General features: G+C 46.5%; 1 protein-coding gene across 1 annotated transcript in view; it reads right to left on the reverse strand.

Annotated features, from left to right (window-relative positions):
- Window positions 1–19,929, reverse strand: part of KIRREL3 (kirre like nephrin family adhesion molecule 3) — a 219,468-nt gene that overhangs the window by 59,346 nt on the left and 140,193 nt on the right. Inside the window, 1 exon segment of the mRNA XM_021295955.2 lies at window positions 2,567–2,644. Within this exon segment, the coding sequence (XP_021151630.1) occupies window positions 2,567–2,644 (78 nt within the window).

The following is a 19,929-nucleotide window of genomic DNA, read 5'->3' on the forward strand; positions in this document are numbered from 1 at the left end:
GGGAACAGAAAATAAAGCCTAAATTTTCAGGTTAGTTTGAGATTCTTGTTCTTGGGGAACTCAAGTGACCCACCTCATAGACACCAAAAATCTTACTCCAAAATCACAAGCCCAGCATCACCTCTGGTGCATGGTACAAACCTCGGGACGTCCATCCCACAAGCCGTGGCTCCCACCGATGAGCTGATCTGAGGAGAAATCCAGCCCCTTGTGAGCAAACAGCACCCTCCTCGCCATTACGTATCTATTTCTGAACAGTAACAAACAGGCAGCAGTATCGGGTGGAGCAGGTTATTAGCAGGATGAAGACAGATGGCGGAGGATTAACTCCGAAGCGCCTTTATTGCGGGGCCGTCATTCCAGACGGCCCTTCCTCTCTCGGCAACTGTCACCGGGCTTAATTTCACCCCACAACTCACAGCGGGTGATCCCGGCATGCGGACGAGGCGATCGTCAATCACAGCAAAGGGATAAACCTACAGCAGCTACATTTGAAAAGCGTCATCCCGTTCCCCAGCCCATATGCACCCCCAAATCCCACCAAAAAGCGACTCCTCCATGCCAACAAGTCCTCTCGTGCTTCTCTACCTATGAGTGTGTTTCGGAGATGTCTCTGTTAAGTGACAGCAAGGTTCTAATGATCCCTGTAACTACCTATTTCCACTGTGACAGAGACCCCACACCTCATAATTATCGCATTGCCCCACTGCCTATCTCCGCTTTCAGTTCCTCCAGCTACCCTGTAATTATTAATAGGGCTATTCATTAGCACCGCCACGCAATAAAAAGAGGAAAAGCTCTCACTTGGCACAAATATAAAAGGGAAACTGTCTCTCCCCAAGGTAAGTGGCCCAAAGAGTCTGGCTCAGGTGCTTTGGGGATGCAATTCTTTGGCTGTACCTCTGCAGATGACCAGACATTTGAAACCCCCCCAGGCTCGTGTGTCATCCAGCGTGGATCCGCACTCAAATCCACTAAAACTCCAGGAGGTTGGAGGTCTCTGATTGTCATCTAGTGAAAACACAAGTCCCAGGCGGTCTTTGTAGCCATGGAAATTCCCCGGCTTTGTTTTTTTTTTTTTTTTTTTTTTTTTTTGGCAGATCGTACCTTTAAACGTAACGTTTAAACGTAATGGTCCTGCAGCCTGCGGGGGCCAGAAACTGCACATTGTCAGGCAGGGACACTTTGTTCCCTTTCTCACACAAAAGCTTTTACTTTTGGCTTTTCATGTCTCTTTGTTCTCTCCACACAAAAGCCACGTTCTGCCTGAAAAAGGGGCTCACTCTGGAGGGAGATGGGGGCTTACAATCCATGGTGAGGGTTCAGGAGCTTCTGTGAACCAGCCTAGAGGATCGGTGGGATGTCCTGCTGCGTCCACGGGTTCTGCCAGCTCTTGAACATGCTGTGAGCATCCCTGGGGTGCTCCAGACACCCCATGAGCATCCCCAGGGTGCTCCTGCCCACCTGAGCACAACCACAGGAGCCTTCTCCAAGAGGCTTGGGGGGCAGGAAGGTATCGAGATGGAGGTTGTACCTTCTCACGCCACTCAGATGGGACTTTGCCACCCGTTCTCCCAAGAGGCAGCCCCTTCCTGTTAAAAACACGCTCTAATCAATGTTTCAAAAGCATGTGGTAATTAACAAGCATGAGGTGAAGCCTTGCAAAGAACTTTCCCCATGTTATCAGCTCAGCATCAGGGCTCCTGGGAGCCTGAACAAACCTTTGATCTTCTAACTGATATTTGAGCCTCTATGAGAGAGTTTTACCCCGTGAAGGCTAACGCAGTTTTACTCTCGTAAAGACAAGGCTTCCTGCAAGTGTAGACCCAAAACAAGGATTAAATCCACATCTGGATGGAGTTCATGGTCCCCAGAGTAACCTCACAGGTCAACACGTTCTCAAGACCCTCCCATCTCACAGAGCTGTTGGATATTTCATCTTTTCCTGAGACGGTGCTGCACCAGGGTTTGCTCCAGAAAAAGGAGCCAAGCAATGAAGCTACCAGAAAGAAAAAACGCCAGCTCTTCTGACCGTAAATAGTTTTTGTTTAGTTATTACGCTTCATAATTATTTATGATATTTCTATGGATTAATCAATGCTCATAAAGTACTTGGGAGATGACTGGAATATAAAACAGGGAAATTTCAGTGAGATCTCCGGCAGAGTGCAAGGGTTTGACAGGCAATGGAAGAAGCTACAAAAACACTGAGAACAGGTTCTCTCGATGTGTCAGGCTGAGGCACTACCACTCAACTATAAATGCATAAACCACTCAACTAGAATAAAATGAGTAGATGTACCGATTGCTGGAAGACCTTCCCATGTGACAAATCCTTTCCGTAGGAAAAAAACAACGGATTTTGGATGTATGAAACTAATAAACTTGTGTTCTTCTATTGCAGCTTCACACATGGGACTTCCCACATCCACACCTACGAAGGTGTTTCATAGATGAAAGAAACAACAGGATTTTCTCCTTGGTATGAACAAGAACCTGGTGCATTCCTACTTTGCAACGAGATCACTAGGAGAAAGGAGGGATAGAAGGCGGGGAATCCGCTCACCTTCAGTCATCCTGCGGTACTTCTCCTTGTACATGAACCCCAGCACTAGGCAGCATCCTCTTCCCGGGAGCCCCAGTTCTGCAAGAGAAGAGAGAGCGACGTTAGGAGATGGGGCTGGGGACAAGAGTGAGGACACAGGGATGCTGCGGCGAGCAAAGAAGAGAAGATAAGTCCAGCTTGGGGCACCTTGTGACAAGCAAGCGAACCTCTAAAGCGCCAGAGTCCGAGGAGGCACGCGCCTTTGGTATTTGGATTTCTTAATGGGGCTTTCTGACCATGGGTAACAAGCACAGCGAGATCTGAAGGCGGCTTTTTCCAGAAGTAGGCTGCGTGCGTGCGCGCTCTCCCCATGCGGCAAAGAACTCGAGTTCTTCAAACAAATCCTCCTGCGTCGCAGTGGAGAAAAACGAAGGTACCACGTCCCCAACGCTGCCTGTCTGCGGACCTGCCAAGCTCCTCAGGGGGTTGTGCGCTCTGCAGAGCCCCGCTGATCAAAGCCCCTTTGATGTTTGCTTGATGTGGCCGTGGTCCCTTCAGAGCCCCCTCTAAAGACTCCCCTTGGGAGCATCGCAAAGTTGTGCTGCCCGTGAGAGGGTTGAGGGCACAGTAACAGCTTCGGATAAAGCCCAGCAGCCTGGGCTTTTAGCACCGCGATGCAAACTTGGGTTTGAATTTCATATCTGGGCTGTGTCCGGAGGAAGAGGAGAGCTGCTCACCATAGTGTGGTGACGTGCAGGGAAGACACGCAGATTTACCAGGCTATATACACATTACCCCTCCGTGATGCTGGTAGCTGCAGGGGGGCTAGCATCCTCCTCTTGAGCACAGTGCAAGAATCAGAGCCTAAATGCAGAAAAAACTGATTTCTTTTTGACACCAGGACACTCAGGGTACAAACAAGACTTGCAAGAGCAGTTCCTGATCCTAAGGCTCCCGTCAGGGAGGACATTGGCATCGGTCCGAAATAAATCCATGTAAGTCCCACTGAAGTCAACACCCAGACAAAAACAAGTTTCTTGAGATGCTTAGAGTGAGCTGAGATTTCATTGCCCCCCCAAATCCACATTGCTACCTGAAGAAAAATCGGCATCTCCAGAAAGCAACTTGCATCCCCTACCCGAGACACTTTGGAGGTGTTTGCAGCGCCCCCATGGGCCAAAAGAGGCGGTGACTCAGATGTCAAAAGATCAGACAAATCAGGGCAGATGAATCAACCATCCGCATCCTCAGCCATTTCTTGAATCAGAGTCCTAATTAACAGGAAGAGTTAAACACCAACCACCTCCTGTCTCGGATGCTAACGTGGGAACCAGCCCTCTTGCTCCACGGCACAAAGGTGACATGATTTACCATCCCCACACGTGCAAATATACCAAACAAAGCGTTGACTTGCAGACTGGATGCCTCTAAAACCCCTGACTGCTGCCAGGGGCTGCTGTTTTTAGCCAAAGGATATTTAACATGTTTAGCACAAGTTTAGCACAATAACTAGAATCAATAAGACCTTGCTGAACTTTGAGCGGGGTTTCCATGAGTGGTTGCATGACACCTATGAAATAAATAAAACCCAGGTGCACGTGGCCAGACAGCTGCAAACCTGCCGATAGTTCACACAGCCTGCGAATCAACCCAAGAGGCCTTTGTGTCTTTATTGATAGGACGGCAAAACCACATTGATTCTCATCGAGCCTTCGCCGAGCACCAAGGTATCAAAGCATAATTAAAACAACACAATTAGATTAGCGTCGCGCAAGGTGGCACAAGCGGAGCTGAGCAAGGCAGCATTCCCTTCTTACTAATTCGGAATGTGTGGATCTTTTCCCGGACGCATAGACCTGGTGTGATGGGACCATCATGTTCTCCATCCCCAAACGCCATCAAGAGCCTCCTGAACCAAAGCTCCCATTGGGCAGAACATCAGCATCTAATCAAAATAAAACCACACGTGCAATCCCGCTCAACGCCAGACTCAGACTAAAGATAGTCAGGGCTGAGCCACATGGGCTGGATCCAGATTAAATCGGGGTTATTACCCATTTGGAGCCTGGACCAGCACACACCAGTATGGGTGTCTGTCTCCCATTCGCCCCCCTGAGGGATGCTATAATTAATGCTTATAAACCACTTTGATATCCCACGATGAAAGCAGCTATACAAGAACACCACTTTATAATAATTCATACCATAAATTTGCGAGAACATGCAAAAATCTTCATAGCTGAAGGCGCCTTTAAATACTTGAGAGTGCCTTTAAAAGGTGAAATACTTCAAGAAGCTGCTTCTGCCTAAGGACGTCTCACCACTTCATGGCTTTTAGTGGCTACCTAGAGCTAAAACAGTTCAGCAGATATGCAGAATTTTAAATGTTTTGGCTGAGATATCACTGAAAACAGAATATTTTAACCCATGCGTGTCTCCCATCACCCAAAACAAATCCCATCCAGTTCCTTGCAATTGCATTTGATTTTTTCCAGCAAAGCTCAACGAGTTATAGTTGAAGTTTATCATCCCAGGCACTTTGATGTGTGAGCTTAAGTCTGGAAAACACCTGGCAGAATTGTGGTTTTCTACTCGCTCAAAAGGCCTGCGTTAATCCACCTCCAAACCTGCTGAAAACCCACTTAGACAAAGCACAAGCCACAAATAAGGGCAGCCAGCGACAATGAAGCAAAAGCCAATTCAAAGAAACAAGTTCAGTGTCTTCTACAAAGAGATTTTTTATGCATAGACAAAAAGATTTCCCTCCGCTGGCCCAAAATATGTAATCCTCCTCCTTTTTGCTCACTTCTCCCATCATTTGGGATTTTCTTACCCAATTTCAAGGCAATTTCTCTACCCACAACTCAGGGAGGGAAATAAGTTTCTCATCAACAGGTACAGAAAGGGCTAAAGCCGCAAAGCCATAATAAAGGTTTATTATCAGAGCTGTAATGTGTACTGTTGTGGAGCTGTATCCCACCAGGAATGATAAACATTTAATAATTCAATAATACCTGTTTAATAATTTTTCAGCTCATCCTAATTGCAAGTTTATTAAAGAACGATAAACTTTCTAATAATTGTAAAGGCCTAATTGCAATTCCATTGCTTATTTAATATTGAGTTAATTATATTGCAACTAAGCTATATTTTCCCATACATATTAAATATCAATTAGCTGTTTTAAACTATTGATTTGTATTTAATTAACTATGCTATTATATACCAATTAAGCTCTTATAAGAGAAGCAGAAACAGCTGGTCTCTTAGATTAAATTTTCCAAACTTTGTATTAACAAGTTTTTCTTCCACAGAGGTGGCAATTTGCTGTCGTAAATGCTTTTCCGGTCGCATGTTACATTCGTGAGCTTTGTTCTGAACTTCTCTTTTCAGGATGGGGAACATCGACATTATTTGTCAAATAACCCAAATTACTGCCACATTTCAGCAAAGAGCAAAGGGATCCTTTGGCACATCATTTCTATATTACGCTGTTAAGTCTGCAGAGCAATTCGAGATCCTCAGAGTTGGAAAAAAAGCTACACAAATGCAAGTTATTATTAAATCTGTGCCTGGTTAATTTATAAAAATATACTAAAAAATAACTGAGAGGGGTCCCAGGTGAGAAAATGGGCACATTATTGCTTCAAATATGAATGAACCAGAGATTGGTGTTAAATGCTAGAGTTTTATTCTATAGCGCTCTGCAGAAAAGTTGCATTTATAAACCCATGTATTGTGTTATGTACTCGTGAACCACCTTGTCATCCATTTATTGCCCAAATAAAAATCTTAAAAGCAGAGGATTAGTAGAGCATGCCCCTGAGGGACACAATCCAAGTTGTAAGGATCCATCAGCAGAGGAAACCAGATGGAGCGGAGGCATTTGCTCCGAGATGGAAAAGGTGACTGTGCCAAAGGGCAGTTTTCTACCAGCTCCAAACCCTGCAAGTCCTGTCCAGATTAAAGAGAGAAGGTATTAAAGGCAGAGCTTGCAGAAACCCTGCCTATGTTCTGGTCGAAGACTTTGGAGCAGCCAAGTCTCCTCTTTTGCCGATGCGTGAAGACCAACTCAACTTTGATAGAGAAAAATTCCCCCGCAACGGAAACCCTGTGAAGTATCTTAAGACCTAAATTTACTTTAAACAAAGAGAACTTCTGGTGCTGAAGCTTTGAGGCTCCTTAAAATTTCTACCAAACATTCCTCGGGTTAAAAACTGTAAGAGAAAATGAGGGGAAAACTCGGGTGCGCATATTTTCATCGTGGTTGTTTCACCGCAGAGCCTCCCAGGGGAGGTTGTCTCGGACAAATAGCAAATGCCATGAAATATCACAGTACAGTGGAATCCGGCTCCTCAAGATGCTTTGAAAGGCACCAGCACCAAAAGCTTCAAGAGGAAGAGCAAAGAAACAACACAGTGAGGGACTCTCACCAAGAACGAGTTTGGCCCCAGTACCAGACAATTAAAAGTTGTTTCTTAGCAAGACACACGACTTGCAGAAGAGGGAAAAAAAGAGAGAAGGATTCACACTGCTGAGCAAAGAGAATTATTTCTGTGTTCCCCGGCTAACGAAGGGGAAAAAGAGAGACACCTCCAAGGTGTAACTCAGCACTGCTGTGTTCTGAAGAGCTTTTCTGATTTTCTTTAGTGGCAACACAAAGACTCCGGTCCCTAAAGTTCAGCACATGGAATCTGTGTTCCCCACTCTCCTCCAAGGCTGGAATTCCTTTTCCGAACCTCCAACAAACACAGCCTATTTGAAGAGCATCCAGCAAGTGCAGAAAAATCCTCATAAACCTCAAATCCAGGCATTCTTCGGATTTTTCTTTTTAATTTCCCCTGAAATAAAGAAGTCACAAGGATCTGCTGTAGGGAAAAATAATCTACCCCAGAGTAAGGGAAGAGGCTTTCAGTACTTGAAGCTTCTTGCATGAATGGCTGTTGTACCTTTGGATGCAAATATATGTGTTTATACCAGCCAAATAATCCAAAATGCTTTGCTGAGGTCTTTTGGCAGCCAATTCCATGACACTTCACCTGCAGGAAAAAGTGTTTTTCCTGTATTTCCAGTTGAAAAACTCATAACTTTCACAGTGTGTTTGTTTTATTAGAAAGCAAAGCAAATAAAAGGTTGTGTATAAACAGAGTCTGCTAGTAATAATAAATCAACTCCTATTTTGCACTAATGAGAGCTCGGATAGGACCAAGATCCACATGTTTCAATTCCTTAAGGACATTCTAAAAGCAGAACTGGTGTGAAGCACCACTGCTCCACCAGGAGAAGGCGGCGATGGGAACGCTTTGCAAAGAGCCCGGAACGGCCCCATGTGCTCTGACGGGACCTGGACACATTGGAGAGGAAAAGAATAATAAAAAGAACACCAGCGCTGTTAAGGTCAGGTCTATTGTGGCACTTTGGATCAACTATGGCAGCTTCTTGCATCTGAAAATGACACAACTGTCAGAGATGGGGAACCCGCCATACAACCATCTCCACCAGGAGGCCAGTGACAAGAACAAGTCACCTTGGTGGGACCCTCAACCACAGGTGAACCCCAATTTCCTCCTGAGCTATTTAGACCTCACAGAAATTTGAATAATAGTTGAGGCACATAAATAGCTTGAGCAATCTCATGGTGGTGTTACTAAACCATTATGGATGAGTAACTCAGCCAAGGGAGCTGCAATTCGAGATTAATCCCAGCTGGAGGTGCATTTGCTGCAGTTCTGACTCTTCCCCTTCCATTAAAACACGGAGAGGACAGCAGGAAAATTGGTTCCTACCCTCCGCCAATGAACAAGGCACCAATGACAGCGAAGGGTGAAAGCCACAAGACTTAAGGGGTTATCTAATCACCCCATCTCTGTCCCTTTCTGCAGAAAGGCTGCTCTGATTGAGGCATTGAAGCTTCACAGCGCGCTGGCTTCAGCCACACTCGGCAGGAGGGGAAAAGAAAGCGGGTGGGCAAATTTCAGGCCGTGGGAGGCTGATTGCTGCCCTGTCCAGACAGGTCCTTTGGAGAAACAAATCCAGCCCCACCGGCTGCTGCTTCTGTTTGAGTCCCACCATTCCAGGGATGCCGCAGAGCACCCACACCTCGTGTTGCAGCAGCCTAAATCGTTAATTCTGCGATATTTTCTTGTCTCCTGTTTCCCCTTTTAGAGCACTATTGGTTTCCTGATCGACCAGAAAACTCACGATTTCTGCAACTGGTCCCGCTGGCCAGGTCTCGACACTGCAAACACTTTGCTGGAGGTGCCCCAAAAAAGGCAAGGAGTTCACACCACATTCAATAATTCCTCCAGTCCTACAGATGCAATTATCACAGGGAAGATCTTAGAAGGTAAACGGGGGAAGACGGGAATAAGGGAAGAACTCAGCACCCTGCTTGTGCCCTCTGGCATGCACAAGCCGCAGGGAGCTCTTATATTCCACAGTTCTCCCTCCTCATGACAAACCTTGCCCAAATTAAGCCCCAGCTCCCAGCCGATGCCAATATCTGCCTTTACACACCTCCACATATTACACCAAACCCTATAACTTACTGCAAGCAGCTCGGTTTCTACTGCCCGGGGACACCGGCTGTAACTTGAATGATATGTGAAAACAACTCCCCTGCTTCCCCCAGCACACGCTCTCTCCATCCCATTAAAAGTAATGGGGTGAGATCGTCCAAGCCCATTACTTTCGATGGTTTCGCTTCAGCCAGACAACTTAAAACTCCCGTATCCTCCAAACAGGGAGCAGGGCAGCTCTGAAACTCCCCACTTCGTTACTGCATCTCACGTTCCAGCTTGCCAGGGTTTAATTGGAACGAGAGCCAACCCTGCACTTCGGTTTGCTAATTGCCACAGGAGATGTGAGTGTTGCTCACACCGCTGATGAGCGTCTCCTTGCTCAGCAGCTTTTGGTGTTTCAGGGTGTGGGGTTTTATAAAACAGTTAAAAAAAAGAAGAAACACATGCAAATGCAGCCACAGGAGAGATACTTTATGAAGCTCTTACATGCTCCAACATTCAGCTGGTGTTGGAGGGAAAGCAGAATTGCAGGGCGAAATATTGCAAAGAACCAAGCGCAAATCATATATTTAAGACTCATCACGGGAGCTGTAGTTTTGAGTACTTCTGAACTGTAATTCTAATAATACACTGAGGATAGAGACAGGCCAGAAGTCAAAACACTTTGCCTCCATTACACTTTGATGTTACGACATGCTCAGAAAGCTGCGCAATCAAACACATTTTTGTGAGTGCCTGAGAAATCCTATTTCTGACCTCGCCTTCTGCTCTGGATCCTGGCAGAGCTTCACCACATAAAGCCACATGCCAGCTGGGGAAGAGACCCACAATGACGTACCCAAGACATCGAAACAACAACCAACCATCTCAATACCCGGCCAAAAATAAGTGGGAAGAGCCAATGAGTTAAATGGTTGACCAAGTTGCCGAGATGACACTTGGAGCCAAATGATGGAAATTTTGAGTCAAAACCAGACTTTTCTTGCCCCTGACCTTCACAGAGGAGACTACACTCGATGTTGTGCCGTGTTGCGGTGCCGAGTTTATCTACCACCACTTCAAAGACATTCACGTCTTGCTGCTCGCGGCCCCATCCAACCCAGGACAGATTGTCATACATTTTTCAGCGGCTGGAGCAGAGTGCAGCAACTGTGTGATGAGCATCTTTTTCTCCGCTGCACATTTCATCTGTAAACTAAGATTAAATACCTGGAGGGGAAAAAAAAAAATCCACAGAAAAAAAAAGATAACATTAATATGTTTTCGCTGCAGAGTTCACACGAGTGAGCAAACAGTTCAGATCTGTGGTCGGGGCAACTTGTGGGGGGAAGATTTCCCCACATGCCTGATTAAAGTTCTGTGGTTTTCACCAAGATATTCCTTCTGTTGGTGTGTCTGCACCTTGAGATTTGGATGACCAGGGCAGAAAGGTCTGCGGTCCCCCAAAAGTGAACAAGGGGAGGAGAGCTGCTCTATTACCCACTCAGGTTTGAAGTCTCAACTCATTTAAACCAAATAAAACCCATTCCCATCGCCTGTCAAGCCTCAGGGACCTCACTTTCCTGTGACCTCAGGCAGAGATAAACCGAAGGAATTAATTTTATGTATTGCTCGGGAGATTAGGGATGGTGCCAGCTGTTGGGAAAGAGAAGAAATCATCAGCTACAAGTGCAGCAACCATCAAAATGTTGTTGTTCATCACTGCAGCACGAGTACTGGGCCAGCGTTGCCAATAAGGCACCTCGGATGGCGAGCATCTTAGATCACCGTTTAAACAACAAAAAACCAACCAATTAAACAATAAAAAAGCCCAAGAACAGATAAAACCATGCACAAACCTCTCCCACCAAGCCCAGGGAGCGCACAGAACACAACGGCCTTGCCCTGAATTGCCAAAAAAGCAAGATCTGCAGGATTTCTGATGGCACCACCCGCCTTTTAAAGGGCATTACACACCAGCATTCTAATCAATAACGTATTATATCCTCTGTCTCTTATAACCTCATGTTTATTGTGTGTAAATAGGGGTTTACGGTGATCCGAGCGTGTTCGTTTAACATCCCGTGTATGAGATCTGCCAGCCACCCTCTCAGGACCTTCGGGAAATGAAATGACGCTCTTTCCACAAAACCATCTTTGTGAGAGAAATGGGGAAAGAAAGGAGGAAAAAAAAGGTAAAAAAGAATAGAACAAGGCCGAAGTAGATAAATCAGAGAGACTGCGCGTGGAACAGAAAACAGAATGTCAGCGCTGGGATTCAGAGTCACTTCGGTATTATTGAGAAAGAAATGTTAAATATCGCTCTCATCTCCAGTCCAAGGTGCTGCCTCTGGGAGGAAAAGGTTGGGGGAAGAAACTTTTCCTTGAAAAGCATCGGCACACCTATGCAAAGTTCCTTTACATTTGATCTGCAGCACAAAGAGCGGAACAGAGGGATATCATCCTCTGCGGCTAAGATGAAAACATAAAGAGGACTTTTATCCCAGATCCACTTATCTCAGGAGATAAATTCTGCTCCTGCTTGCAGCCAGTTGATGTTTTCCAGGTGGATAGCTTTCTTGCTGGAAAAACGAACAAAGCAATCAAAATAATTTGCTAATTCATTTCATACTATTTTTTTTTTAAGTCTAAACTGCATGTTAAAACAAATCTGAGTAACCCGGTGTGTTGTGTCAACATTTCATTCAACAGATATCAAAGCAATATTGAAATTCTTAATTGTTTCTTCAAATATATTACCGCACCAACCCCCAGCAGCTGCACAGTGCTCCCCAGAAGCCACACCACACTTAAATTTAACAGCCACGTATGTTTTCTACAGGATGGTGACAGCCTAAAGGTGTCCTGACACCTTTTGGAACAGCACGACTCAAGTGCCTTTGCTTGTTCATCCCGAAACACCTCGGGACAGGCGGACACGACCCTGTTCCCACCTTCCAGATGAAGCCACCGGCCGAAAATGAAATAACTTGTTCAAGCCAAGTTCTTGATCAATGGGGCAGTTTGAGAGAACATTCAGGTACATATCTGTGGAAATACAAGGTCTGAGCAGCTTTGCTGGTCGGGTTATCCCACTGTATATGCCCTGCCTACCATCCTCTCAAGCTCAACTTGGTATTTCCGTTTCAAGAAAAGGAAAAATCATGCTTCCACACCATAAACAAACCTCTAGAGCAAACCTCTTTCCTCCTGGCTCTGCCCAAAGCTCCTCATGCAGCCTCATTTGTGTTATTTACTCATAGTTTAGCCTGGAAGGAGCAGCAGCATCCTTTTTTTTTCCTTCCAAGAGGATGCAGAACCACGTTTTCAGCATGCACAAAGCATTCCAAAGCACTACAGAGGAGCTCCCCGAGCTCATCTGCCTCGCCATTAAACAGCTGCCACGTTCCACCTCAGAACTTCCCGCAACTCAGCAAAAAACACCCGACAACAAAGGAGCCCTGGCACAAAAATAGCTAAAATACCCTAAAATACTGGAGGAAACAGACAGGCGCCCATCGGTCAACAGCTGCGCGCTGCTTTGGCACCGTCCCTCGCTGGAAGATGCCGTGTTAGAGGAAGCAATGATCATCATCATTAAATGTCTTCATGGAAGGCAGGCATCTGTTTTCAGCATTTAGCTGATGAAATAAATAAGGGTGCTTGTGGCGAACACGAAGGGAGCAAACGTGATGGAATTGCAGAAACTGGATCATAGCGTCCACCCCTCTCATCACCTCCCGCACATCAGGGCGCCCACATCACGCCAAAAACCACTCGTGCATCCCTACCCTTTGGATTTGTTCATTTAAACAACCAAAGCCAAGGTACCAGGGCTGTTCTATCCTTTAAAAAAAGGTGCACAGCCTCAGAGATGCTCATTTAACATATTCCTGCCTTCTAGATGGCTTTTACTTTTCACTAAACTGAAAGTGCAGTACAATATATGTGACTGATTAGGCCATGTAATACACTTCCCGCACATTTAGATTAGAAATGATTATGACTTAAATAAAATAGCTGAACACAATTCTTACTGCCGTCTATTTTCTCCCCCCGCTCCTCTTTCAAACACAAGGCAGCAAGTGGGAGGCGAAGAGCAAGACAAGAATAAAGACACCAGAATCCAGTTCTTGCCCTGCATCTTGTGTCAGGGCAGCAGAGGGCCAGGAATGCAAGTTTAGATACAAAACAGTGTCTTTCACCTCCATTTTTTCTTAAACATCCTCCTAGAGAAGCCCCTTTTCTGGAGCAAGATGTCCCTTCACCTGTGTGACAGTGACACACACCTGTGTGCATCAACCAGGAGGTTGGAGGAGACAGACAGACGTGCTGAGGTTTATCTTGGTACCGCCAACCCCAGCAGCGGATTTCCATCATTCCAAGCTATGGGAGACTGAGGGAAAGCCTTAGGAAAGAAATTTATCCACTCACACAGGGGAAGATGACCTTTTGGGGAGATACCTGCAGTGTCACAGCTCTGCCCGGCCTTGGATTGAACAGGTTTAGTGAAGTTTAAGTATCTGACCTCAGGGGGGCCCCAATACCTTCCTGTTCTCTAAGCCATGATTAGAGTGAAGCAGGTACAATCCGTTGCAGATTCTGCTGTCACCATGTGTCCCCAAAAAGCCACCCTGAGCCCTTCATCACACAGACACCTAATCCTGCAGAAAATGGCTCCTGTAGAACTTGTGCTTCCCCTCTCAGCCTTGCAAGGACCAGCACCTGCTCCATATCACAGCACGTGATAAGCCCAGCTCAAGAACAGCAAGGTCTTGGGTAAATTTTGGGCTGGATTATAGATCGTTGCTAACCTTCTGAAATGAAGGCCGACGCTGCTGCTTTGGGTTGTGATTTCCTTCTATTTATTTCTTGATGGCAAAACAATAAGGGACGTAATTACCACCCACAAGTTGCAAAAGCCCAGGAAAAGAGAAGACTGGGATGTAAGAAGAGAGGGAAAGGGGGCATCAAGCAAGCCTCATAAGATTCTATTGTGAAGAAAGGTTTCCAGTTTATTGTCACCAGCCTGGGCAGGGGAGATGCAACCAGAGCAGCTCCAACAATGCTTGACAAGAGCTCAGATGTTTTTAAGAGATTACAGAGGTGATTGCAGCAAACTCTTGTGATCCTGCAAGACAACCCAACATTGGAAGCAACCCAAACCCCACCTTTTTGCTGCCACATGGTGTTTCAAATCCAGGTGCTGCTGAGGGCAAACAACACAGCAAATCCTCAGGAAAAACAGAGCAGCAAATCCATCCCCCCACCCCACCCCCAAACCAAAACAACACTAAATCCACTCCACCGCAGCTTCAACAAGTCATAAGAAAAGAAGCTTAGTTGGAACAGGTATTTCGATTCCAGAAGCTGGCAAGCAAGCCCCAAAATACCCTCCACAGCCAGTGACCACCCAAGGAAACGCAGCCACAGGGCAGTGTCACCCCAACCACTGCAGCTCAGGACTGTGGAAACCACAAGGACCACACATTTCTTGCAGCAAAATGCACATTAATACCCTTCTTCAAGTGCTTTTAGACAGAGGATGGCGACTATTTTCACACAGTATTTTGCAGGAGGGAAGGAAAATAATACCTGTGCTCCATCATGCAGACCCCAGGCTTTCCACCACAGCCACCATCTTGTTTCCTCACCATGACGCCCACCAAATCGCCTCAGTTCCCCCCCAAAATCACCCCCAATGTGGCCACAGCCACCCTGAGCAACCTCTCCCTCAGCAAAACAGAGGAGATTAGCAGGGGGAGGAGGCTAGAAGAGCAGCCTCAGGGCCCTAATTAGCTGATTAGTGGCACCTGTGTCTAACGAGCAGCCCACACCCACTGGGAAATTTCCAGGACCTTCTGTCCCTGGTGGCAAAAATCAACACAAACAACAACACGACAAAAACACTGGAGAGAAAAACAATTAAATGAAAATCAAGAAAGCCCCTTTCCCCTCTCTCCAGGCTGTTGGGGGCTGAAGGCATCCAGCCCTGAGCATCCCCCACTATTGTTGACAGGGTCCTTAGAAAGGGGAAAATTGAGAAAATGGAGATCAGTTACCCCAAAAGCTCCTCTGGCAGGTCTCAGCTCTTTGAAGAACTAAATAAAACCCTCCCTTTATTTTCTCTGCCTAAGCTGTTTCATCTCTTCCTCGGCCTTTCTTCTCTCACTCGCTCTCATTTTTTTAAGGACGGTGATTTTATTACAAAGGTTCTGGCCTCGTTTTTTGGGGGGTGTTTTTTTCTTATTTCCCCCCCTGGACAGTCTAAATTTCACCATCACTTTACACTTAGCTCAGTGTCTTTTGCCCATTGTTCCAGAATTTGCCACCATTTCCACACCTACGCAACACTCGCAGCTCCCCCTTTACGTGGCACATAGACATGCAGGAATAAGCATCTTTTTACCCTCTTTCAGTACCTGGTTTTCTGTTTTTGTTTATTTTAAGAATACCGACCTTTTTCAGTACCTGGTTTCTATTTTTGCTGGGAATCACATTTACTGCATTACGACGCTGTATTTTCCATACTGTTTTTAAGCCATTCTCTATCTGAACATTCCTCTGGGTCTCCCAAGTCGCCCCCAAACCATTTCTCTCTATAGTTGTTCCTTTCTATGTCATTATGGGAGGCAACGGTTAATATTCTACTTTTCCCTCCTTGCATGCATGAAAACGCCCAGAAGGGAGCTGAAAACAGAGATTCTGACCAAAGCAATGTGATTAGAAAATGCAGATGTTTTTCTCCTCCCTGAAGTGCCAGTGATTGGAGTCAGGTCTGCGTCACCTCTCTGTCAAGAAACTGCCTTCGATGCTGCTTTTAATGAAGTTTTTTTTGATTGATTGCTCCCTGCCCTGCCAGGGATGCCGCTGTCACCCCAGCCGGGTGGGTTTTGGCAGGAAGGTTCAGCCCACGCCAGCCGGGGGCTCGTCTCTCGGCTGAAATTTCCTACCTTAACAGCCAAGATCTGCAGCACGAGCAAAGTGACAAGTTTGAGCTGCCGTCAGCAGAGGAACCGACAGCTCTCATCTGAATAACGGTGCCCGAGTTTCGGTTTTAATTAAGCCCTTGTGGGTTCCTTGAAAGGTTGGAGATGACACGAGCCTCCTCTGAAGCTGGCCTAGGGAGACAGCCAAAGCCATCACCAAAGCCTGCCTCCTCCTCAAAATTACATGAAATTGGGGCCCTGGAAAAAAAAATTAGGAGCAACACTGTTATTTCTTCCATGTGCATGTCGGCTCTGGGAGGGAGCAAAGCTCCTGCCAGGCTCAGCTCCCGCCCGTGCCCCCATTCATCATCCTCCATCTCGGCACCCGGCCGTCCCTTCAGGGTACCACAGTGATGAGCGCAATGCTTCATCCCAAATTTATCGCTGCGGTCTCCGCAGAGACCAACAGGGAAATGCCCTCCCTTGCATTTACACTGCTGGATACACAGCCATCAAATATCCTAAATTAAAGACCTACGGCTACTGTCCAATAAGTCCTGATACGCTTGTATCCACGTAAATCCTAACGTGTGCCGTTTGCTTTCGGGACAGATGGATGTTCAGCTTCCCCTCTCCATCCTGCCCCATGATATTATATTTTAATACTGACTAGAAGATTTCCTCCAAACAATATAAACACATTTGTCATAACTGCTCGCAGTGGCTGGTGTCCTCTGAGGAAATGGTTGAAAAGGAACGATGTTTAATCCCCAGTTCAGTGGGATTCACAGCGCCGCATTATTTGAGCTTTGGTTTCCTCCATGCTTCTTTCTCTTATTTTTTCTTGTTTTCTATGTTTAGGTCAGAAAATCCTCCAAGCGAAAACATTTCTACCTGGGTAGCGCTCATTTCTTACCAAAATAAAGAAATAAAAGTAGTTTTGTTTTGTTAAAAAAAACCAACAAACCAAATCAAATAATGATGACAGAGGAAACTTTGGAGGGACTGTGAACAGGGAGAATGCTTTTTCCCTGGTTCAAATGAGAAGATTTGCCCATTTTCCGCATTGGTCCTGTGGCCGTTTAAATGGCAAAAATGGGGGGAAACAGGTTTATGGCCCAAAAAAATGAGATGTGAAAGCCCCATGGGAGGAGATGTCACAGGGAAGGGGAGGTGCAGCAAAGCATCAAAGAAGCCCCAAATTTCACTGTGGCGGTTTAGGTAATGAACATGGGTGGAGGAAGAGGAGGAGGAGGAAGGTTTCTACTGACAAAAGACAGATAAAGGAGAGTTTAAATGTCACTTCATCTCCTGCATCCTGCTCTCTCATCTGGAGACATCCCTCGATGCCCATGTCACAGCCCCAGCCCTATGACTCCCAGGGAATCCGGCTGACAAAACCGCTCGGAATGGCCTTGAAAATTGTTCTGCGGTCACCACAGAGTGGGAATTCAGGCCGAATGCTGTTTCCAGAGCCGCTGCCATGAAGCTGAAGAGCTCTTCTCCGCCATCGCCCGCTTTGAAGAGCTCTCTCTGCCCGAGACCGGCGCTCAGGTCAACAATTCTTACTTGGCAACCGTTCCCTGCCCTCCTAGGAGAGGGACCTGTGGCTCATCTTATGCTCCATGTCTTTTTCTTCCCCTCCTTCTCATTTGCCTCATTTCCAGCAGTTTAAGGAGCAGCACGGAGGATGCACAAAAAGGCCTAAATCCCATCTTTATTTACACATCTCCACTGCAAGCAGCTAAAAAAAAGGCACTTTCAAATAAAGAAACTGTGAGGTTTTTTTTTAGAAACACAAATAAATAGCAAACTACTTCTGTGTCCTTTTTATTTGCTCCCTGGCTCTGCAGAACATAAAGGTTATGTTTTCCGCATTTTCTCTCAAAAGGCAAGAAGAGCTGAGCTCCTCATTTCATGCCATGACTCCGGGAGCTTTAGAAAAGCAATAAACATCACTGGAGTGATGCTCTTGGTATGGGCAAGATTTGTGAATAAGGATTTGATGGGCCTTGACTGTCCTTTGCCTCAGGATCTTTCAAAAGGGGAAAGGGGCTTTTGCTTATCATAAATACAACTTGCTTTTCTTTTTTTTTTTCCAAGTCCTTTTTCGCTGGGCTCTCCTGCACTGATGGGTGCTGCACCAGAGACCCCAGACCCCTATTGCTCCCTACAACAGCAATAGCAATTTACTTTCCTTTTTGTTTCTTTTTTAATCCTGCAAGGACACAGAAGAAGGGCTCCAGCCCCGGGGGATGCGGCTCTTGAGCTCATTCCAGCGAGGAGCAGATGGCGATCGCACATGAGCATTTCAGGCGTCACCGCCACTATGGATGGGTTTGCCTTAAGAAAACAGAGAAACCCATTTGTCCTGCTGTTCAAACCCGTGTCTGTATCATCGGCTGGCACCAAATTCCCTCACCGTACACAAACCGGGTCACTTGGGCTCTCTGCGAGCGCGGGGAGGCCAACATACCGCTCGACGCATCCCAACCCTGCCGCGTTACTACGGTAACGCAGCAGCGATGCTCAGTCCCATGCTGACGACTTACAGCAATCATTTTCTCGAAGGGTCCCATGCGGTCCTGCACGGATCTCAGAAAAAGCTCAAACCAATGCAAAAATGCAAAAAAAACCCCTTCACCCGAGGGGAAAAGATCTCACCGGCTGCCCACAACCACCCCAACATTTTATGGAGCATTGAGCCGTTCCCTTTGCCTATCGTTCTGTCTTCTTCCCGTTACCTTTCTGTAAGATTCGGGATCCATTCCCCTGTTTAGCGACATCCATTTGTAGCGGCAGGATAACGGGGGAGCAGTCGATAAACGCGACACCAGCCCATCCTAGTGCGGAATATGAAATATCTACGGCTGCCTTCACCTAATCTAAAACTGTATCAAACGGCTCTTAACTTGCCCGAGTGAATTCAATTTGGCTACCGGATGCGAATCCAATTCCTTGGGTTAGAACAGAAAAAAATCACTTACTAAAGCTGTGCTCCCGAGGGACCGGCTTCTGAAAGAAAACTCGGAGAGGTTTCCAGTTCTCTAATCCAGTGATAGCTCACGCAAGACAAATCGGGAATGATAAGGTGTGTTCGTTGAACACAAGCAAACCCCAGGAAACAGGGGAATAGCATTACAAGTACATCAGAGAGGGAATCCACGGCGAAGCTCAGGGGAGATGCAGGAGAATACAAGGATGGGCAGAGGATGGAGACATGAAATCAGAAGATTTTTGAGTATTTTCAGTGGTTTGCTAAGAGAAGTGGCATCCACAAAGGCCGTGCAAATAAAGCAGGAAGCTCTAAAGAGGGTCCCGATGGACAATATTGGCTCAGCAAGGATCTGCCCCAGGCATGCTGTCTGAAAATGTGGAGCTATTTCTCCAGAAAACCCTGCTGGTGCTGTCTCTCCTCCCTCTCTTCACCGCAAATTCAGTTTTGACCCTCTGCCTGCTTCTCCCTCATTAATAACATCATTCAGATCTTCCCCTTTCCCTCGTTGTATCTGAGGAGATGACCTGGGGTGCAGGTGGCTACAGAGAACCCCAAGCTCCAGCAACCTTGTCACTGCTGGGGATGCTCCAGGAGATGGTTTTCTCTCCTGCATCCCTTTCTCCCACCCCAGATTCGCAGCCCTTGGCCGACAAGGCGCCAGTGTAACCTTTTTGATTTCCCCCGGCCGGGGAAGCGTTGTGCAAACAGAGCCGCATTATTGACTCCTGCTCGCCCTTAATTGAATTGTCTTGTACTACGCTTTGTTTAAGGCAATGAGCAATGGCTCTGGCTCCTGTATCCACCTCGCGGCACAATAAGGTTGGGGTGCTCAGCGCCAAACCCCCCCAGCCACTTGGCATCACCCCAAAAAGCTGCTGTGCATCCTGCAGGACCCAATTTCTCAGGTGCAGGTGGGAATCAATCGCTATATGGCTCCCAGCCCTTTTTTCTGCACAT

Source organism: Columba livia, chromosome 24, assembly GCF_036013475.1.
Source record: "Columba livia isolate bColLiv1 breed racing homer chromosome 24, bColLiv1.pat.W.v2, whole genome shotgun sequence".
Lineage (NCBI taxonomy): Eukaryota > Metazoa > Chordata > Aves > Columbiformes > Columbidae > Columba > Columba livia.